Source organism: Hakea prostrata, chromosome 8 (assembly GCF_041222555.1).
Source record: "Hakea prostrata isolate BN-2017 chromosome 8, UWA_Hpros_2, whole genome shotgun sequence".
Lineage (NCBI taxonomy): Eukaryota > Viridiplantae > Streptophyta > Magnoliopsida > Proteales > Proteaceae > Hakea > Hakea prostrata.
In genome coordinates this window covers 53006953-53030172 of record NC_142607.1, presented here as the reverse complement: position 1 = coordinate 53030172, position 23220 = coordinate 53006953, and the positions used below count along the sequence as shown (strand labels likewise).

At 36.5% G+C, this 23220-nt stretch overlaps 2 protein-coding genes and 1 non-coding gene across 4 annotated transcripts in view; 1 reads left to right on the top strand and 2 right to left on the bottom strand.

The window, feature by feature from the left end:
• The window catches only part of LOC149008591 (uncharacterized), a 153649-nt gene extending 151595 nt beyond the window's left edge, over positions 1 to 2054 (bottom strand). Inside the window, exon 1 of one of the 2 annotated variants that reach the window (XM_089165298.1) lies at positions 1627 to 2054. In XM_089165298.1, coding sequence (XP_089021424.1) covers positions 1627 to 1641 — 15 coding nt within the window. In that variant the 5' untranslated portion in view covers positions 1642 to 2054. The remainder of the gene's footprint in view (positions 1 to 1626) is intronic. The other variant, XM_089165296.1, reaches the window with a different exon arrangement.
• Positions 2055 to 3790: 1736 nt separating this feature from the next.
• TRNAV-AAC (transfer RNA valine (anticodon AAC)) lies at positions 3791 to 3864 on the bottom strand. Its single transcript has one exon. It is a non-coding gene; the product is annotated as a tRNA-Val (tRNA).
• A 7638-nt stretch (positions 3865 to 11502) lies between these two features.
• LOC149008589 (shaggy-related protein kinase alpha) lies at positions 11503 to 17572 on the top strand. Its single transcript, XM_089164879.1, has 13 exons — positions 11503 to 11760; positions 13348 to 13540; positions 13655 to 13747; positions 14035 to 14094; positions 14203 to 14475; positions 14760 to 14834; positions 15113 to 15169; positions 15248 to 15388; positions 15489 to 15539; positions 16202 to 16297; positions 16401 to 16484; positions 16920 to 17022; positions 17150 to 17572. The coding sequence occupies exons 2-13, from the start codon at positions 13427 to 13429 to the stop codon at positions 17230 to 17232; spliced, it is 1230 nt and encodes a 409-aa protein (XP_089021005.1). The 5' UTR covers positions 11503 to 11760; positions 13348 to 13426; the 3' UTR covers positions 17233 to 17572.
• The last annotated feature ends 5648 nt before the right edge of the window (positions 17573 to 23220 follow it).

The window sequence follows — 23220 nt, the reverse complement described above, 5'->3', positions numbered from 1 at the left end:
TATCCTTCATACCCCAAATATTCTTATACCTTTATCCATCTATGTCCCATCAAACAAACCAAACCCAAAACAAGGAACTAAAAAACAATTGTTAGGAACCAATTGGGGAACAACCACCAAACATCCTAGCCCCAAGTTTCAAGGAACCCTTTCTTGGTCTTATATGAGTTGGTTCGCTTAAAAGATCTTGGAACCTGGTATAACTGACCCTCATTCACTTGAGGCTACATTAGTTCTAAAAGCACATGGATTAATTTCTGGAGGGAACAGTTTTTTTCTGGTTGAGGCTTGGAATAATCCCATATGAAACCCTAGCCTGTCTAGGTTACTCTACCCAACTCTCCTTTGTGCCCAATTATTTCCCTATTGTCTCAAATTTCTCTAACAAGAGTATTAAAACCTGGTTCAGCATTTTGTTTTTTTATTTCCTAGTTACCTGTACATATAGATCTACAGCCACTGATGCTGCTAAAATTTAATCAATCACCTTTTGCATGGATTGTTGTGAATAATAATAATAACAATAGTAATAATAAGGTATTATGTCACACCAACCTTATGCTAGGCATTCCCCTGAAGCAACACACTGTATTTTGGCCCAGGTACAGTGTAAAGTGAGCAAGGGTTAGTTAGGTTGCCCTTTGTAAGAGACACACTGCTTGAGTGTCCCATTACAGTTAAAAATAAGCAAAGTTTTTTGCACCATGGATGACTAAATAAGTTAACCTAAGAGCATACGATTTTTGAATTCTTAAGGCATATTTAGCACCACATTACTTCTCTTAAGACCTCCTTTTCCTTAACTCAAATCAAAGTTGATTATTAAAATAGCATGTCAGAGTATAATGATTATGAGACAAGATAGATATATAACCAAGTCCAAGAAGAACAAATATAACTAGGACGTAGCATCCGTAATTTCTTTGTCCTCTTATGAGGACACTATAATTCATTCCTCAGGAGTGGCGTGGAGCTCCCAACTATAGGGAATTGGCTGGCAGCAATTTTGGCGGTAGAATCTGTATTTTCCATGTTCTTGGATACTTTACTATTTCCTTTGCAAGAGAATAACATTTGAATTATGTAACCTCCGGAGGTTCTGCTTGCTTGAATATGGACTCTGTATTTAACAAAGTCATCATAGAGTTATCCATTCGCGTCAAAAAGGATGAACTGGTATTTCCATGAAAGCCAATATCTTATCAATGGTTTGAATAGTTCAGTTCCTAGCAAGCACAAAGGCTCTTTAGAGGATGCTTCCTCAAGCTGTGTTTTGAATCGTTAGGGGAGATCGAACGAAAAATCAACGGTGACTTATACTAACATCGTGTATTGTGCATTCTAGATATCACTAAATCTCAATTCTTTAAACAACCAGGTTAAAAACTCTAACTAAGAATCAATTTCGATGTCATTTCCGTCAAACGAATTAATTACCATGAAGAGACTAACAAATATCAGCGGAGATACATCCCATTCTGCAACTAAAAAGAAATGCGAAAATTTTTGTCCTCTGCAGTTCAGTTCACAAATTCATGAGCCAACGAATTGTCACAATTCAGATACAACGTTACCAATCATCATTTCATTTCATAACCAAAAAAAAATTAAAATAGAGATCCTTACATGAGCCTCAAACATGGTGACGCATCAAATGAACCGTCATGTGCAGCTGCTGAACGAAGCTTCAATTTGGTAATGTCATGCTGACCAGCAATCGGGCTTTTGAAGTATTCATTTTCTACTGGATCGAGTGGCGATGGAATACAGAACCGTTCTTCGATCCCTCTGACCTTCTTATGGAGAAAACCTAGGGAATCCGATTAGTGACAACTGCGCAATGACAAGCTGGCTGGCGAAGGTTGATATCATACATGGACACTACGAGAAAATCTTGCGGACACGTCGGTTCTGCAACAAATTAACTTGCTACTTGAAATTGAAATACAATTTCTCCTGCCTACAAAACTTGAAATACAATTTTATTGAAATTATCATTAAAGACGTAACTTTTAAGGCCAGAAAATGGAAAAACAAAACTTATATTCCCGCATGAGCCAAATTACCTTTGGGGAATCACAGGAGAAATAGAAATAATACACCACCAACGTTTTTCATCATATACAAAATTTATAAACTATAGCAGTAAAAAAGAACAATAACTTCTTTTAAGGACAGGATAGACACAATATTATATCAAACTTTGGCATACTTCAGAATCATTCCAATGTTTTGGAGTTTTGATCATCTCCCTTGACGGCTGTTGACCACGAATTATAGGGGAGCTCACAGAGTTAAGGGGGATAAGATTTTTTTTTATATTTTATTATTTTTTATTTATAGGTCCCACATAATTTGTGGTTGTAACACCATCAGAACCATCAAAAGAGGACAGAGTACTCCCCCTTAGGGGAGATGATCTACATTGCTTGATTTTTTTATCTAAAAGTTGATACGTGTTTATTCATGACTAATGTTCCTTTTATTCGATCATTTTATAGTACATATGTTATCTCTTTACATGTTAAAATATGTTCTAAATTATAATAAAAGCAAACTTATCTTATTTCTCAAGCCTCCACTATCTTACATATTCATCAACTCACTTTGTATTTAAACCCAAATAAAAAAACAAAAAATAAAAATAAAAAAATCCACAAAATATAAAATATAAATGAAAAATGTCATAAATAAATATTAATATTGCAAGAAGACAGTATGAGCCTCCAATCTAAATGTACAGTACAACTTCTTGCTTATAAGGTTACACCTAAATGGTTAAAGTCCTCCAATATTCAATGTAAGATCTCATTGCTAGATTTTTGCTTGTTTGGAATTGCAATACAAACAATCCAAATTTATAAGGATGCAATACAACATCTTGGTTGTTGGATTCCACCTGTAGGTAGTCCCTATTTTGTTTTTTTCTTGCTCAAAAAGCGATTCATGTTTGTGGCGATGAATATTATAAACCCTGTCCAATAACTAAGGATGCTTTGTTTCGTTCAAGCTAATATCATGGTGCTTGGGGGTTGGATGGCATACTGCTACCCAAGTAGATTGGGTGTCCGGATCTGCACCCTGTCAGGGGAGTGCTCTATGCTTCCCAACGGGTTTTCCACTCGTAGATTGCTTAGATAGCTTTGACACTGGATGACCATATCATACCACAGGTGGCCGGTGGGTTTATATTCTCTCTTATTTCTCTTTGTTCAATTAAATTCATTAAGACTTAGAGAAGAGGAGGATGGAAACGGGAGTTGAGGCCCTACAACAACAATGAACCTGATCATTGGGGAGTCAACAATCGAGGGGTGGGGGGGTGGGGAGTAGCAGTAAGCCTAGAAAATACATCAAAGTGGATAGCATTCCAAATCGAGTTCAGAGACCGCAATTTAGAAGTCCAACGCCTAAGATTACGCTTCCACCACAGATGGTGGACCAAGGCAAAGACAAGCCTACCAATTTGGTTACAAAATAAAGAACCTAAAAATTTACTAAATACCCAAGACCAGTCACGATCAAATCCATAGGAGCGATGAGAGCGAGGCCAAATGGAGGCTAGGGCTTTTTTCTAAATAGAACTACATAAAGGGCAAGAAAAGTTCAATGTCCTCAGTACCATTCCAACAAATGATATGGTTCAACGGGGGAGGGGGATGGGGAGCGAACTAGATTCCAAGCAGGAAATGTGGTGAACGAAAGAATAACCTAAAGAATAAGGTTATATACGGGAGGGGAGAATGGAAAACTACTTTAATGTAATTGAAGTAAAATTAAAAAATATTTATGGCTTCGCCCGGGTTCAAACCGGAGACCTTCAGTGTGTTAGACTGACGTGATAACCAACTACACCACGAAACCTGAGTGGAAATCAAACCTTGTAACCTATTTTTTACATGTTTTTAAACGACTGAGAAAAATTAAGAAAGAAATAAAACCATGCGTTGATTAAACACTATGATTGTAGAGGTAACGACGTATAAAAGTTTTTTCTTTTTTTTTTTTAATTGTTTTTTATGAATTTTTCAAAAGGACACAAAAATGCGCTTCTAGCACATTGGGAGTAGCCTTTTGTTAGCAGCCTAAAGTCCTAAAAAGTCTGAGGTTTGATCCTCCATTTACTGTACATATCCCTCCCCCAATCCCATCCCCAAATGGCCTATGGGCCCCTACATGATGACCAAGTATCCACTTGATCAAAATAAAAAAAAAAAATGATAGGAACTCCTTTCAATTTACCATGTGCATAGTTCATTGATGAAATATTGTTTTTGGAGAACGTGCGCATTTGAGATTGATATTTAATTACTTTGTTGATAATTAATTGGTTGACAATTTTATTTTTTTTATTTTTTTTTTAGATTTGAGCTTTACCCGAGCTAGCTTGTGGTGTGAAATTTCCTAGATTTTTAACCATTTAACCCATCATTTTAATACTACAAACCCGGCCTTTAGTCGGCGACAACTGTGGGACATTCAAGTCTAGCCCGAAGGTTCGGAAGTGGACCCAATGATTATGGATAACCTTAGTGATGACTCGACATCTCTCATAGAGTTTAAGAAGAAAGAGAAGGTCAATCACGATGGTGTTAAAAGACAATTTTGGCATGTATGTAAATCAACGATGGAGAGTCTAATCAATGAGGTAAATATATCCAAACATAGATAATCGAAAAACCTTTCATTCAAGCCGAGAATCACCGAAATTGGACTCTGGATGGGGATCCAAACATAGACCAGTTGAGTGGCCGGTTTGGTGATCCAACCGCCCCTCCCAAGTGACGGGGCATAATCAAAAATTCGGGTTTTAAAACTCTATTTTATGTTTCAACTCACCTCTATATCATATGTTGTATGGAATTGTCACTGAACCTATGTCTTGCGGTATATCATCCCCACGGGTATTTAAGTATGACCAGATCCGGCTGGGTGAGGTGTGACATGTGTGCACCTTAACTACATCCTCAAGGGAGCCACTTCGACGAGAGTTGAATCCACAATCTCTCCATTATTTATTTATTTTTGGGTGGGGGGGGGGGGGGTTAACACTAGTTAAAAATTAGGCACATATATAATTAGTACATGTAGTGTAATTTCCATGTGTCGTATAGGCATATTGAATAGTGCATATTTCGTAATGGAAAAAAATCGTTTGCTGTGTACACATCTCTCGGCTGTGCACGGGAGTGCGGCACCACAGTTTGATGTGTGACATATTCTTCATAAATGGCTGAGATTAGATGGCTAATCTTTGAGTGGAAGAGACCCATTTTTGTGATGCATTAGGCAAAAATCACCCATTTCTAAGACTGGATTCTATAAATTAAAAATCCACCATTTTTCCTATCGTTTTCCTGCCTTTTCAACTCCGTCTTCTTCCTTTCCTCTCACTCCCATTCTTCCATTATGTCTCTTCCTCATCTCTTGCTTTCTTCTTCATTTTTGTTCCCCCTCATTTAAGAACCTCTTTCTTCATGTCTTTCTACTCCATGGAAATCATTGATTATTGAAAACATCCTCAAATAGCAAAAGCATCTCTCTTTGAAAAACAACATAAACCAAGAGCTAGAATCAAGTGGATTTTGTAGGTTCTTTTATTTTTCTTCTACTTCTTCTGTTTTTTTTTTTTTTTTATTTTTGGTTTTTTTTCTTTTACTTGCTTCCATAATGGTTTACCCAACCCAAAAAAAGAAGGAAATATAAATAATGAATCACTAGCGGATGTAGAAACTTCTTAGGGATCTCAAGTGCAGGTTGGCGCTGCTACTCAATGCTTGGTAATGCTGAAGTCAAATAATTTAATGGTTGCAGAAATGTCTATGTTTCTTGTTAATTGTACGAACCAGATTTAATGACTCTGTTGTTCTTTTTCTTTATTTTCCAATATGTTGATGCTATTCTACAATGTCAAGAAACACTAGGATACATCATTTGTATTGCATAAGTAAAATATCGGTTTCCAATACACACAAATAAAATAACTCATAGGAAGCAAAAACAAGCCTCCTTCTACATGTAGTTGTTGTTGGTACCATTTCTTAGCTTAAGGAGAGGGAGAGGGAGAGGGAGAGGGAGAGAACAAGAGATGATGAAAGCGATTGAGAGGGAAAATGATGAGAAAAACGGTGGGTTTCTCATTTATAGGATTGGGTTTTAAAAATGGGTGGGTTCTGGCCAAAATGGATTAACTTTTCAATCTCAACCATTTATTAAGAATATGACACGTGTCAAACTGTGGTGCTACATTGCTGTACACAACAGAGGTATGGGGACAACAAACGATTTTTTTTTCCATAAGTAATCTAGCTGGAGTCTTTATTTTCATTTTTTTGAATAAACAGCTTGGGTCTTCCACGATAACAATAATGGAAATGTTTGTATAATATACAAGAGCAAGATGGAACGATGACTCAAGGCTACAAACTTTAAGGAACAAAGCAAGGAGAATATTTTGCTTCACCTTAATACTTTATGGACTATTTGGATCAATTTTACCGTGTTCATGGAAGCACAACAAGAGGAGCTAAACAGATTTTCAAGTTTTGGAATTCACAAAACTAGAAGCAACACTGAGGATCTAAAAGTAGATATTCTACAAATAAAGTGGATTGCTGCACCTATCTAAACTAATAAACTAATTTTGGAGGGTGTGGTGGAGTTGGAAGAGACCATTCAAGAGAAGTGCAGTTTTGCTTCATAGTAAGATGTGGAAATCAAAATGTTTTAGTAGCCAAGGCATTGGCAGGTCAAGTACGCTTTAATCCAGGCTTCAAAGCAGAATTTCACAAAAATCATATTGGTTGGTGTTGAGGTAATTGTATTACAAATTTTTCAAACATATAAAAATTAAATTGCAATACAATTGAGAGATGAAGATCTTTAGCAAATTCGAAGGCTTGAGTTGCAACCGCAAACCATCGATCGATGGGGAGTCCACCTTGGTCGTTACTCCCAGGGTTCTTCAGATAAAGCAACCTCCAACTGAAGATGAGGTAGTTCTTCAGTCCCTTCAAGGACCAAAGCTAGAGCCAACACTTAGACAACTCATAAAGAAATGAACTTTGTAGACAATAATGTGAGTGAGGGTGTCTCAATTTACACACTTATGCGGGGTTGGTTTTGGCCCAACCCCTCCCACAAGGGAATAATCAATTTTCCACTAATGGATAATCAATGGCTTGTCCCTCCTTCACTAATGTGAATAAACCCTCTTGACCTAACCTCCCCACTACTTGGGGAAGTAACTCTCATATTCACTTCTTTGAGATGAATAGGATTTCACCCATTCAAAGACCTTAACCCCCACTCATGGTAATGGCCATGAAGTTGAAATGAGAAATGAAGGTCAGGAGTTAGAATTTGAGTAATTCCACCATTCAAGTAAGCCCACCTCATCACCATGATCAAGACCTTTAAGACCTATGACCAATGTCATGAAGAGCCTCATAACCAAGGTCATGAAGGGCCTCCTTTACTCATGATGCCTCATTACCACCCTTACCTCATGGGTTTTACACACAAACAAAATAATTAAATAAAAGAAATACAAAAACTAATTTTGAAACTTAATATAGATTTTTAATAAAAAACCTAACAGTTGGTGATAACTTAAACCTGATTTACTTGCTAAACAAACTTTAAAAGAAACCACCATGGAAGATCAAGTTTATCACCCAAGATATCATGGTTTAAATCCTTCAAATGTATACATTTCCAACTCAATTTTAGGGAGGCAAACAACGTAGCAGTTGCTATAGCATCGTATGTAGCAAGAACCAATGTTCTCTTTTATGCGACAAGCCCCCCCCCCCCCCCCCTCCCAACCGTCGAAAGCCTACAAACAAACGTCAGACGTGGGGTGATTTAGCGGTTGGAAAGCCACTTCCGATGGTTAAGTCAATAAATGCACTACCAAAGAGCTTTGGTGAGTTGCATAACTTAATTAAAAGATGGAATGGGAGAAAACGATTCAGTTATCTCTCATTCACATTGATCATTAGTTTATATATAGTTTACCTCCTGTTTCTGATTGTTAAATCGATTGACCTATCTCATCCGTAGACACACAATCGTAGGGTTTAATCCTCCGGCCCCTAATATGAGTTAGTTACCGATTCCTTTTTAGGCACGACTGCCTATCTTGAACCTGACAATATCACGTTTCTTTCCATACGGTTAGGTTCCTTCACACTCAAGAATTCTCTGGGTTATCCTTCTATTTTGGTTCTACTCGATATGGACTGCTTGTTTTCTATTCAACCTGATCAGCTAGCTAACCCGGGTCCGACCCGATTGGCTTACTATATTATTTTTACTTATCACAAGTTTAAATGAATCATTTTTTTTTCATCATACGAAAAAATAAAATTGAGAAACTCAAAAAGAGAGATTAACTAGAGCCTACTATATCTTCACAAATAACCTTTGTCCAAAAAAACTGCTAGAAGTGGCACTAGAGGTCAACAATTACTTTGTTGGGTGAAATGGTTGGTACAATTTATTATGAACAAAAAGAACATCCATTGGGTCGTGTGCTAGTTACGTATCTTACATTACTACATCTAAATAGTTGACTATCTTAACTTATCGACATCGACTTGTCTTATTAATTTATTGAATTTGATAATTGAATCTTATGTTTCTTCACTATAATTAATTTTAGAAAATTATCTTTGCTCTTGCAATGGCTTCTGAGTTCTGACGGCTATAAGTTGTGTTACTTTAGAGGATAATTATTTGATTTTAACCATAATATACAGTAGTCTGGCTTGTCACATATCAATTTTAGGAATAAGACTCAGCTAAAATACTAATACCTGTTTTAATTTTTCTCTTCACCATTTAGATTGAAATTCCTACCATTTGTTTAGCTAAACTAAAAATGTATTTCACCACAAAGCCAGATACGTTAAGCTTGAAATAAAGCACAGGAAGGAATGCAACATTAATCTATGTACGTAATATTAATTTTTCTCTTTCACTATTTGAGATACTCACAAGGCCCAGGAAAACATTATCTGCTTTGTGCAATGCACATAAATACCAAACAATTGGCTGAAAAATCAAAACAATTACAAGTCTATTTTTAACTTTTTAAATTTAAAATCATGCTTTAGATTTCAGCCTATTGTTTGATATTTATGTGCACTGCACAGCAGATGATTTTTTCCCCGCAAGGCTCACCTTGTTTTATTTTATTTTGATACACAAACGGGTTCAAAGACCCAATCATAAAAAACGAGTCAAGAGGGACTCAAAGAAAAATTAACTCATAATAATATGAGAGACTTATCCTCCTGAAGGATCTCCCTAAGCTCGAAAGAGGATCCAGACAGGTCGGCGAGGCATTTTCTCCCTGAGTGTGAACTCTCGCCATCTAGTCAACGAAGGAATTTGCTTATCTGTATATCAAAACTAAGCAAATATCATTTATATCCTTTCAAAAGTTTATTTATCTCTTCTATGTAACCTGCAAACTTGTCTTATTGAGTTTATATTATTATCACTTGCAATAATATATTTTTCATTGAAATCATTTTTATTATTAAATTATTAAATGAATAGAAGATTGAAGAATTTTCTATTAGTTGCAATTATATCCATAAATAGGCAACGCTTTGGAGGTAATTATCAAATTTAAATATATTTCAAGTGTATTGAACATTTTTAAGTAAATAAAAAGAAAAGTGTACTTAACATTTTTCTGTATTGTCATCGAATATCAAAATCTTGATTACAACCTCAACAGGGGAATACTGATTTATAAAAAATAGAAGATTCTCGAAGCCGCTAAGAATCAATGGTATGAAATAGCCACCCGAACGGCAATTTTTTTTGTAAGATCCAAATGACAATAGGCATGCAATGAATGGGAGTTTATATAAATTCATTAACAAATAAAAATCCATATTATTTGAATATAATATTTATAAAAATCCAGTCTCGGATTTTAGCATCACTTCTTTCCTGGACTTGGAGAGCAAGTGATTTTATTTTTTTTCAACTTTGTAGTTTCCTTAGCATCTCAGTCTTGGACCTATTGAAACAATTTCTCCTTTGCAAGAAAAATGAGGCATTTCTTTGGTGTATTACTCACCAAAATTTTCATAATTTTGGAGAGCCACTGGCAAAACCTTTAAGCTGTATTGGGAGTAAATATGAGGGAATATTTATGTAAATTGATTAATTGGCCACTAGCTTTCCAAGCAACTCTTTGATATTGTGGACCTTTTGAAGATTAGCTTCACCAAACAAGATGCCATCACCGAAAAGAAGGTGGGAAATAGGGATGGATTTATTACTCTGATGCTCTTTAGCAACCCTTTATCCTTGGCTAGATTGAGTAGAAAACTCAAGGATTTAGAGCAAAGGGCAAACAATGTTGGGGACAAGGGATCCCTTTGGCTCTCCACCCAATTGATGTAATGGATCCACGCATAGTTCCATTGATAGTCATCTGATATTCTATGGCGGCCTGCAAATTTATAAACATCTTTATCTAGTGAGGAGAGAAACCTAACCTAAGTAACAAATTATTTTAGAAGCCCCACTCATTATGATCTACGCCTTTTTCACGTCAAGTTTTTAAGCCATAGCTTTTCATACATCTTAGAGTCCAAAGCTACTTCTATCGGATGGAGGATTGTACTCACTTTACACTTTTTCACCATACATTTAACATATGAGCCTTTTAATCCATCTCACCAATACTCAAAAATGGGTTTCCCCTCATAAATGTGTAATAAAAAAATATGAAAAGTGTATTATTTGCAGATAAGAGGATCCCAACTCGACCTTTTATTAGGGTACCGAGTAATTGATGTCTAAATTTTGATGTATGCTTTTTTGGATCTAAGGTTCATTTGTACCCATTTGCATACACCTCAATTATATCATCAGACTAACTTTTATATATATATTATTTAAATATACAACAAAAAATAATCGAATTTTCTTCGTGGTGTTAGTCATTATCAACGAACCAACTCTGTATTTGGATGTACTCTAGATATACTTCTAACATCTAGGCAAACCTTCTTCCCACTTTTTAAATGTAATAATAAATAAATTAGATTGCATAAAGAAAATGACGGCTTCTACCCCTGTGGATGATGAAAATTCCAGATTTATACAGTTAAATTACGGACACGCGTCAATTGGTCCGCCAGCACAGGACACGCTGCCTTTAAGGAACCTCTCCCTAGTCAGGGATTAGGATAAGAAACAAAGAACTTTTGGATCTGCCTGCTAAATGTGAAAAAAGCTGAGCTGTTCATGAAAACTTGTTCCCCCAAATTATTGTTAGTCACAGGCCGAGAAGATTTTTGTTGACCAGATAGGGGTATTTTAGGAATTTCGACCCTCGTCGAGAAATATTAAAATTCCAGGCTCGGTCTTCGACGGCAAAAAGCATGGTGGAATATTCGCTACCTCGAATAAAAAATTTCTTCATTCTGCTTTTTTCTGAAGAGAAAAACATGGAAAAATTAAAGTTAGGTTTGAACGGTCAAAAAAGAAGGACCATTCAAGAGATTAAAGCGACACATTTGTAAGGCTTTTTAACTTTGACTGTCGTCGATACCACTAAAGAGAGGAGAGGTGGGAAGATCAGGAAGAAAACTCGATTGTACAAGAAGGTCTGAGAGCAAAACTAATCTGGTAGAGGTGAGATCGGATTCCGTCGATATCTGTCTGTGTTCTCCGTGTCATATCTACCAAATCGGATCGACCTCAGATTTATATCCGGGCGCTGGAATCGTATGGGTTTGTTTTTTAAGTTTTTAACTACTTTGTTTGAATTCCGACATTTTTCCTGGGATAGGTTGAAGTTTTTTCAAACTTGGCTATGAGATCGGAGTATGTTCCTCTCAATATTGTGTTATTGATGTATTTTCACTGATGTGGATCTGCTTCTCTCGTTGTTTTTGTGTTTGCTGTGCTTTTTTCTTCCCGATGATTATTTTTTGGTTGCTTTTCTCTTTTGGTTTATTTTCTGCGGGCTGGGGATGGATAAGAAAAATGTGCAATTCTCAACCTTCATATCCTTAAAGAGGGAGTTGGGGTGGGTTGGTGGGAAATCGAAGGCAGACTTGGCGTCGATCTTCAGTTGTAGATTTTATTGTGATTCTGCTGATCGAAAACAATTTCCTTTTCCGGGAGGGTTAGTTTTGTACCATTGTCCTTTGTTTTTCTTTCCCTGTTCTTCTTGGAGGTTTATTGTACGCGCTTCCGGTTCCCTTTTCTACATCTTTTGGTCAACCCAAGCGTGATTTATCTGTCTGAAAGATAATATGGCGACTCTACGCTGCTGATTAAGGATCTTTCTGTTCCTTTTGTGAAAATCATTTTCTGAACTGATAATATTTTTTCCTTTCAATTTTTTGTGTTTCTTCTGCCTTAAAAATTGATGTATCAGATTTTACTTCATTGTTGAGTCTTTTCAGCTTTTCATTTTTTAAAGGTAAATTATTCGACTTGTTCACGATTTTTACGGGGCGTGTTATGTCGTGGATTTACTCCAAGATTCCTTGTCTTGAGACCCAAAAGGATAATCCTATAAACATTAGATAAGAGGTTGAGCTTTTTAAACTTGAATTAAGTTTGTAACTTTGGAGTGCGATGTTGACATTTGGAACGTCGGGCTTAGTGAAGGCACCTTCGCTCTTTCCCCAAGTGATGATTTATGACTTTGGGGATGTTTAAGCGGTGGTCGTTGAGCTTGTAGCAGTGTTCAGTTTAAGCTTTGTGTAAAGTTTTCAGCATCTTAGGTTGATCCTTGGCTAATACATGAAGATGTTAGGTTCACATTGAGGAAATATTGTGCTTTAGGTGTCTTTTATTTATTATTTCATCTACGGCGAATTGCAGTGCTAGTATACTGCATTTATTCTCCACACTAATGTATATTGTGTATGGAAAAATGCATTTTATATGGAATTTCCATTTTTTATCTAAAAGTTTGAAGTACTTCTACGTACATTCAGATTCAGATGGGATACTGAAGTTTCCCTCATTCCCAATTTGGAAAAAAATGTGATGCAAAGATCTTATTCAAGCACTAAACGTGGATCTTCAATGTTGGAATTTGATGGGATCTATTTTTAGTGTTGTTTGTATGCTTTATAAATAATGTTGAAAGTGACTGGCCTCTTTTAGACTTTGAGCTTCTATTTTGCCTTGAATTTCTTTCATTTGGTATCTCCTATATTCTATTTTTGTGGATAATCTGGTTTGCATGTGATGATTCTGATTTGTCTTCACATTGGGTTCTCTTTACATTGGTGCTGTTTTACCTTCTCTTGGATTCCTAAGTATTAATTATTACTTTTGTCTTGTTTTCAGCAGATAAATGTTAGGGTTTCATTAATTTGAAGGGGCACTTGGTGCTGGATCAAGAATCTCCAGGATTCTCTGTTGTTGATAAATGGCTTCAGCGAGTGTGGTGCCTGCTTCTGGTGTGAGAGAGGCCAGTGGCAATAATGTTGCTGTTGATAGACTGCCGGAGGAGATGAATGACATGAAAATTAGGGATGACAAGGTAGATGAGGTTTAGGTGTTCATTACTTATGGTCTTTTTTTCCTCCATGATTTTAATAATTAGTTTGCTTTTTTCACCATCCTCCTCATCCTCTCCTTTGGTTGTGGGCTTTAGGAAATGGAAGCTACTATAGTTGATGGGAATGGGACAGAAACAGGTCATATCATTGTGACTACCATTGGTGGGAGAAATGGACAGCCAAAACAAGTAAGCTGTGGAGTTTGTTCTTGTCTGTATGTCGAGCATTTCTATTTGTTTTGGGTAACTTGTTTAGCTGCTTAGTGTTTTGCTTCCTCTACAAGCAATAAGAACTACAACTTTTGTTGTCCTAAATTTCTGGTCAGTAATTATTGTTATGTTGATTGCTTTGATTTTGCTTGGCTGTTTTTTGCAATGAAGCTTTCATACTTATCTTTTGCCTTTTTTGCTATTTTCCCAGTTTTTATTACATATTTAGTTTGTTTCTAATTTAACTTAATTGCTATGAACTGCAGACCATAAGCTATATGGCTGAGCGTGTTGTTGGTCATGGATCATTTGGAATTGTTTTTCAGGTGAGTTTGTTCTCTTAAGGAATAAAAAAGTTGGTGATTTGCACATCTTTGCCATGGTAACTTTCGTATTGTAGGTTGTGACATTTCTTCTTTGTTGGTGTCATGTAGGCCAAGTGCTTAGAGACTGGTGAAACTGTGGCAATAAAGAAGGTTCTTCAGGACAAGCGGTACAAAAACCGAGAATTGCAGACAATGCGTCTTCTGGACCACCCAAATGTTGTGTCACTGAAGCACTGTTTCTTTTCAACGACTGAAAAGGATGAACTTTATCTTAACCTCGTGCTTGAGTATGTGCCTGAGACTGTTCATCGGGTGATCAAGCACTATAATAAGATGAACCAAAGGATGCCAATGATTTATGTTAAACTTTACACTTATCAGGTAAACATACAGTTAGGAGTCCAAAAATTTTCCTCTTAATTGTTTTATTTCCCCTCTCCCCCCCTATAGCTTTACATTAGTCATCTTGGTGTATGATGGTTTTCGGTTACATTTCGGCATTTCCTTCCTTTAACGGGAGAATCTTGTAAGGTGTAGTAATTTCATTGAAAGATGGTAAACTGCAAACATGATTCTAATATTTGTTCATGTTTCACAGATTTATATGGCATTGACTTAATTCATGCAGTATCGGAGGATTCTAATGTTGTGTTTATATTTTACAGATCTGTAGGGCATTGGCTTACATTCATGGCACCATTGGAGTCTGCCACAGGGACATAAAGCCTCAAAATCTTTTGGTATGCACTTTAATTAAGCTAGCAGTTGCTGTTTTAATGGTTAACGTATTTTCATAAATATGTTGTTGATGGTTCAGTTATTTTTCCAGAAGCTTGATGTAGATTTTAAAAATATTGAAATGAATAAATATGGAGATTAAATCTCTTTTGTCCTTTCTCTGACAATAGGCGTACCCTTGATTCTTTGGTCGTTTAAATGCATTTTGTTTCTCTGACTGAGACTTCTGACAGTCCTTTTGGGTGGCAAAAAATTATAATCTTCTTCATTTATTTACCAGGTGAACCCACATACCCATCAGCTAAAACTATGCGACTTTGGAAGCGCTAAAGTCTTGGTATGTTTTTGCACCATGGATCATACCTAACTTTCTTCCTGTCTGTACCCTAATGTGTTTTTCTTTGACCTTTGACAGGTGAAAGGGGAGCCAAACATTTCTTACATCTGCTCTAGATACTACAGAGCCCCTGAGCTTATTTTTGGGGCAACTGAGTATACAACAGCCATTGATATTTGGTCTGCTGGTTGTGTTTTGGCTGAGTTACTGCTCGGACAGGTTGGCATTTCTTTTATCCTTACAAAGTCCCTTTTTTTTACTTCTCTTTCTTTCTTAACCTTATTATTGTACTAAAATGTATGCTGTCTGTGTTTATCAGCCTCTCTTTCCAGGTGAGAGTGGAGTAGACCAGCTTGTTGAAATCATCAAGGTGATTATAATGTTTTAGTATTTTACTCTTCAATTGATGTTACTTGTATTTTATATGTTGGTTTTTCTTCCCAATTCTGCTTTCTTTCTTTCTTTCTTTTTTTCTTTTTTTTTTTGGGGGGGGGGGGGGTTAAGTTGTTTGTCTGCATGTGCTTTGTACATCCCTGATGAATTCAAGATTTTAACCACCATTCTTTTGAGGTGATGGTGGTGGTTATTTCATTGTTCAGTGGTTTCCACTAATACACATGATTCCAAATGTTCAAGCAGCAATGCTGTTTGGCATTCATTCGGGATATATCACATGCTACATCACCGAATCTATAGAAGGAACATATTTCATGTGTTACTCCAGAGTCATGATTGGATTCCTGCCTGTAATTTAACCAATCATGCCCAAAGCTGAACTATTCTGGTTATGTCGACTGAAAGTTTTGTAATTTTGTATGATTGTATTTGTTTCATCCAATTTCAACTGAATTCGCTAAATGATTTTGGTTTTAATGTGAAGTGGGATTGTAACATTTATTCTGAAATCACAGTGAGTCAGGATAAAATTTGTGACCATGGTTCAGTAGCCCAGTAACCAGTTGTGTCCTCAAAGAGTGTCTTATGTCTTGGTGGGCCTCATTCTTATTATTCCTGTTCTTTATGACGTCCCAGGTTCTGGGTACCCCAACCAGAGAAGAAATCAAGTGCATGAACCCGAACTACACAGAGTTTAAGTTTCCCCAGATTAAAGCTCACCCATGGCACAAGGTATGAGGAATTTATGTTTCACATGGAACATACATTGTTGCATTTCATTCTTTTTCACAACGTAATTAATATCAAATGTGCTTTTTTTGTTGGCTTCTGCCAGATTTTTCACAAACGCATGCCACCAGAAGCAGTTGATCTTGTATCAAGACTTCTGCAGTACTCTCCTAACCTTCGGTGCACAGCTGTGAGTATAAGAACTTATTTGCTTTTTTGGTAGAATGCATAAGAACAACTGGTAGTGTATGTGCTTTTAATTTGGAGTTGATTCTTGAATGGTAGTATCTAGGCGTGACTCATACTTAGCCCCCTTTTTCTTGGTCTTTCTTTTCCTTTCCTCTATTTCTGTTTTTTCTTTTTTTTTGGGGGGAAGGGAAGGGGGGGGGGGGGGTTTAAAGAAGAGGCTTATTTACTCAGATATGCCCAACACAAGGTAATCCTGACTGCATAGTTCAGAGAGCCAAGAAGTGGATAAAGGGCCGGTTAGTACCGCACATTACAGACGTGGGAAACCACGTTGGGAAAACAAAGCACTGTGATTCTGATGACCGTGTTGATTCATTATGCTGTTCTCTCTATTGTATAATGAATGCATTTTCTGACAAGTTGGTTATTTGTGCAGCTGGAAGCTCTAATCCACCCCTTTTTCGATGAGCTACGGGACCCAAATACTCGTCTGCCAAATGGACGTTTCCTACCGCCACTCTTCAACTTCAAGCCTCATGGTATGCATTTTGTAGGAAATTTCCTCCTATAGAAGGAAAATGCCTATTGTTGTGATGTCTGGTTTTTTTTTTTTTTTTTAAATACTCGCATATGATAATTGTTGACCGTGCTGCTACCATCACACAGAATTGAAGGCGGTGCCAGTGGAGATATTGTCGAAATTGATTCCAGAGCATGCAAGAAAGCAATGTTCATTCCTGGGCTTGTGATTAGGTACCATGTATCTCCTGTTTCTCTGCGCCAGATTAAGCTGGCGGCCCTGTATACAAGGTCACTTTTAGCTATATTTTCAGCCTGTCTTCCATTCTCATTTGCCCCTCCCCTTTCTTTTTCTTGCCCCCAACCAGTTATTACGTTTTGTTGTGCAAAAACAGACAGAAGAGTCTGCTTTGATCTTTTCCCCAAAACCTCAATAGGGTCTGTTGACCCTTGTTTCTAAACACGAAAGGTTGTAACATTTTTATAGTAGAGAAGCGATTGGCTTTCCACTTAAGTGATTATTTGGACATACAAATTAAAATAGTAACAAGTCTAATGATATTCATGTGACCCCTGCGTCTTCTTCCTGGTCTTTAGCATCATGTACAATTTCTTGTAATGGCCTTTGTGTGTTTGAGAAGGAAGGATATTTTGACTGTATAGAAACCAGAAGGCTCCATAGGCTTTGGACTTTAGTTGTACATGATGTTTGCCTTTTACATAGCCTTGCTTTGACAGGGCAGGTGCTATCTTTGTTCTGCCAGTGCTAATAAAAGCTCTCCATCGACTGCTAAATATGAATTTCGGATGCTTACCCTGTTTCGTTCTGTTTTCCTCATGGCAAAGTCTGTTTGGTTACCGAGAGAGAGAGATAGCTCCTGTTGCGTCTTGTTGTGATGACTTTTAAGACCCGTAAATTTAACTTTGAATGCGTGTCAATCACCCATGAAGAAATGGATGGTTCATTTTCATACGTAGAAAGCTACCTACCTCCGGCTTCAAGTAAATATATATCGGTCGGTTAAAAGTAATTTATCATTATATCGCTAGAGAAATTGATTTTTTTTTCTTTTTTCATGTAGTATTATTTGTTTTTCTATAACTGAGGTTTGTCAAGAAGGTGCCGTAGCATTTGATTTAATTATAAGGGAGAGCAGCTTTAACTACGGAAGCTAGTTACTACATACCATTTAAATATAAGGCGAAGCTTAATGGTGGTCCAGGTTATTTAAAATCTGACCTTAAGTATTGGTTTTTTGTTAACTGAACTGAGCCACTCTTCATAGTTGATCGATATATTTCTAATCCAGCTCAGGCCACTCAGGATGGAAAATTTCAATCTGAGGCTACTCAAAACTTACCATTAGCTTCCATTTTCGGTAGTTTTAAGTTATATTAGAGTTGTTGCTCAAGCAACAACTCTTCATCAACTGCAAGAAAAGGTTTTGTTTTTTTTGGGGGGGGGCCAAAACAAGGAAAGGTGTTCTGTAAGTGTTTATCATTTTTTTTTTATGAAAAAAGTAACTATTTCTTATTTTATAATAGGATTAAGGTCAAAGGAATAAACGTAATTAAAATATGTTAATTCATCTCTCTCTGTATAGATGATGATAAGTACAGGTAGAGCCACATACGATCACAAAATTAACGATGGGAATAAATCAAGCGTCTGATTCATGTCTTTGACTTGAAATTCAGCATTTGGACCTTTGAATTGTCTTACTAGATTGGGTTTTTTATTTTTTGGGTGTAGAATATTAGATTGGGGTTTTCATTTTTAAAGAAAATTTCAAACCTCTTGAACTCTGTTACAAGATTTGCTAGGAATATCTTTTATTCTCAGTGATAAAAGTATTTACCCTTGCCTTATCCATTTTATTAAGTTGGATATGATCTCTATCCTTAACCTTAATGAGGGTGCTAAATGGGTAAAACAACCAGTAAAATTTTTATGGTAATTTTATACCAATGACATGGTTAGAGGGATATTAGGTTACGTAAATTTTATACCAATGACATTCCACCGGTAATTTCCTTTTTTTTTTTCTATGTGTTTTGAATAATGACGTTTGTTAAGGAGAGAATCATCGCCGTTTAGTGTTTCTATTTTTTGTAATTTAAGATTTATGTTCAATCAATTTCTGTTTCTGGTAGTTTATATTAGACATGTTAAAAGCGACAACAACTCTTCAACTGCCAAGAAAAGGTTTGTCAGTACTTGATATATTCATAATAGCGTAACTGATTAACTTCAAAGTAACTAATCTGAATAAAATCTTACCCCAAAAAAGCAAACTAATGTGATTAAAATATGTTAATTCCAATTTCTTTTCTCTTTCTATAGAGATGATAATACGTACAGGCAAGGTTTAAAGTATCGGATCGAGTATCGAATCGGTCAAGTGATTTTAAGAGACGTATCGTCCTGTATCGAGTATTGTATCGTTCTGGCTAATGTATTTTAGTGTAATTTAATGAAGAGACGTATCGAGATGTATCGTATCAGTTGGATCAAATAAAGATACGTATCGGCTAGTATCGTATGATATCGTGAGATACTTTAAACCTTGCATATGGTACACCCAAATACCGAATACGACCACAGATGTATTGATAGGAAATTAAATCACATGTTCGATCAATTTAAAAGTGTAAAATATCCGTCCTTGACTTGAAAATTCTTTCTTTATTTCAAATCTTTGCAACTCGGTTACCGCACACGGCACACCATTGTGGTCAACTTGGAATATTTTTCAACCATGAAATGATACGGCCTGGGAGAGAAAATAGATGAAAGTTTCCACAATAATGTGTACGTCCAACATTTACAATGCTTTTGATTCAAATGATATAATACCATTCCACAATAGGGTTATGGAAGTATTAGACACCCTTGCACACCATTTCCTCAAGGAAGGATAAGATACCAGAAATGACATCCCAAACAAGGGAGAGAGCCCTTCTATTGAAAGAGAGCAAATGCTTCTCTTTTGATTTAAAAGTGATAGGAGCAAAAACTAATGTCAAATCGGGTTCGGCCACGGTCAGGTTCAAGATGCCGATCGGGACCGGTTCAATGGACGAACAAGTAAGTAACGGAAGCACAAAGGAAGTCGACGATTATAAAAAGAAGCGTGTCTGTCAAAATCGAGATACACAATTGTGCCACGAAAGGTAATTGCAACTAACTCAAAAAAGAGTAAAAACCCTATGATCGGATGCCTACAAAGGAAGTGCATAGATTGATCCGACAATCAACACTAAGAGGTAAATCTTATATAAACTAAATGATCGCATTAAGAAAAGGTAACTGAATCGTTTCCCTCCATTATTTCATTCAATTAAAGTTTTGCATCAAGTCAGAGTTCTATTATATTCCAATTGTTGATTTAACCTTCGGAGGTGGCTACCTGACATCTGTTTTGCAAGAATCTGAATGCTAAACAATTTTTGGACGCATCAAAAAGTGACCAATATCAACTAGATCCCTCCCATGAGTTTTAGGTCTAACATATTTCGGATGTGATCACTTAAAATGTTTATGATATATAAAATGAAAAAAATCACCACTGCGAACAAGAACTGGAGATCCTTTTAGGAAGCTAATCTTATAGTTAATGGAAGTGGGTTGCTACTTGCTATGATTTGTAAAGGGAGGAAGTTCTCTAATTATCATATACCTCCTAAAAATTCCATAACTTTTCATTCGTATCGCTAAGATTGTGGGTCATGCCACAAACAATTGGGTTAGTCCGATACCATAAGTGAGTTGTGACACTATGGATTACTTATTTTTTTCAATGCCCCTATGCTAGTGCAATTTGCTGCTGCCTTTTCCCGATAGGGGTGCCGCAGGGGATTTTTTTTTTTTTTTTTCCCCAATTTGGCACTATTGCAGATGGCTATCCCCCCCCGGATGAGTGGATTAAATCGATTACGGATGCTTCCTTTTTGATGGACCAAATTAAAGGTTGTAAGGGGTTTGTGGGTTTTAACCACAAGAGTGAAGTCATCTTATTGTCTCTGATTATGTGGATATGCCCTTGTCTAGTTGGAGAATTGGAAGCCATTGGAGAGAACATCCGATGCGCCCTATGTGAGGGCTTCTTCCAAATCTTGGTAGAATCAAATTGTCTGTAAGCTATCTGTTTTTTTTTTGGTAAAAGTCTGTAAGCTATCAATGCTATGTTGGGAGGATCTATTTGGGATGTCATTGCTTGACTTGTTGGCAACATTCTCTATATTTCATCTCCCCTAGTTTTAATTGTTTTTTCCCATGTTCCTAGGGATGTTAATAGCTTTGCCAACTTCCTTGCTTGTCACAACTCCTTAGTTGGTCCTTAAGTGTTTTGGCCTTTGTCGTCCCTTAAATCCATCAATTAGCTATTGGAGATTCAAGGTATGTAACCTTTATCCTGTGAATAAAATTGTCTTTTATGGGGGAAAAAGGGGCCACTCCAACCATTAGGAGTGTTAATGGATTTGGATAATATCCCATCAACTTCCGAACAGATTCAATCGGATTCGTAGATAGTTATTTTTTTATATAGGTTCTTTAAAATGGGTCTTAATATGCATTGAGTAAGGGTGTCAATTGGTACAGTTTTGGTAATTCGGTATGGTTTCGATACAGTACCAACTTTGAATACAAAAATTCAGAATCATACCATATCGAATTTATACAGTTTCGATATTTATAAAAGCGATTCGGTACGGTTTCAGTATTAAATCGGTGCAGAAAAATTGTTCAAACACGATATCTAGTGTGGTACAATTTTTGTGTGAACAAATCCATGCCACCATTGTTATTAATTCATTAAGATCCTAATAAAATTGCAAAGAAATTCATTTATCTAAATTTTTTCACAAGAAAAGAAGAAGAAGAAGAAGAAAACAGAGGATCTGTTGAATTTAAAATATTCAATTTCACCAATATGATACGGAGGCTTACTTCACATTTGGAGTTACACTTCTCGACAAATATAATCTCTTTCGCTATTCTAAGTGGTTTGGAGATGAAAATTTTGTCGTTCTTAACTCTTCGCTTAAGGAATTCCTATATATATATATATATATATATATATATATTTGGTGGTAGTAAAGATCTTCATTCGTCAAGGGGTAGAGGCTCAACAATAGAAGATGACAACCCATCAAGCCATGGGGAGGACAATAGCCACCCGGTCCTAACAGATATGGTGAGTGCCTTCCTATCTAGGGAGTGGGCAAGCCCATTGGAATCCCTAGAGAGATAAGAGAAACTACAACTTTCAAATTCTTCTAGTAACAGCCCAATATCAAACATGATCCCGACCAAAGATGAGGGGGGAGGGAGGTTATGATCTAATAGTAACAAGACAACAGATTCATTGTCAGAATTAATTCTGATGTTTTTGAAACCCAGGTGCTTGCACTCCAACGGAATTCCTATACAAGTTAAGGGATACAAAAAGAGCTTTTTCTATTCTTTTATCAAGCGAGTCATGTATCGGATTTCACTCGCCCCATGGTTGGGAATTAATGATTGGCTCCATCTCCAAAGACTTGAGATTTGCTCATAACAATCAAATTATATCTGGCCTTGTTTCTACTTTTCCAATTATTGTAGGATACAACAAGAAGAAGGAAAGGGATTGAATAGAAGAACTCCCAAGCATTTGGGGATCTCAGATGCGTCCTTATCAACGGAACGGGTGACCCACTATTTCGACAAATCATTTATTTGGACAAAAGAAGATTATGGAAACACTTATTCGAAATCGCACTTATCAGACTCCACCATAGAAGACACCATTTTTATCCATGCATAATATCATGAGAAATAAATAAATAAATAAATAATTGTGACTGCTACTCAATATCGGCAATAAGTCTGAAAAAACGTCTAAAATGGTGAATTTTAGATATTTGCACCAGTCGAAGTAAAGGAACCGTGGCATATGTGTTTGGAACAGATTTCGTTTCGGAGAGATTCAAAAAACATTGTCTAGTCGAAAGGTTCTATTCATATTCCGTTCCTAGCATTCCTTTAGACAAAGACTTCCTTTTTTTCCCTCTTTTTCGAATGGTAAATATTTCTCCGAACATAGGGTGTGAATCAAACCGATGTTTGGATTGAAATTGAGATACTTCTGCAAGTTCTTCCCTTCCGAACCATATCCGTTTAGGCTCCGGATTGAGTGACGACCATGCGTCCGTGACGATTTCCACTTTTGACA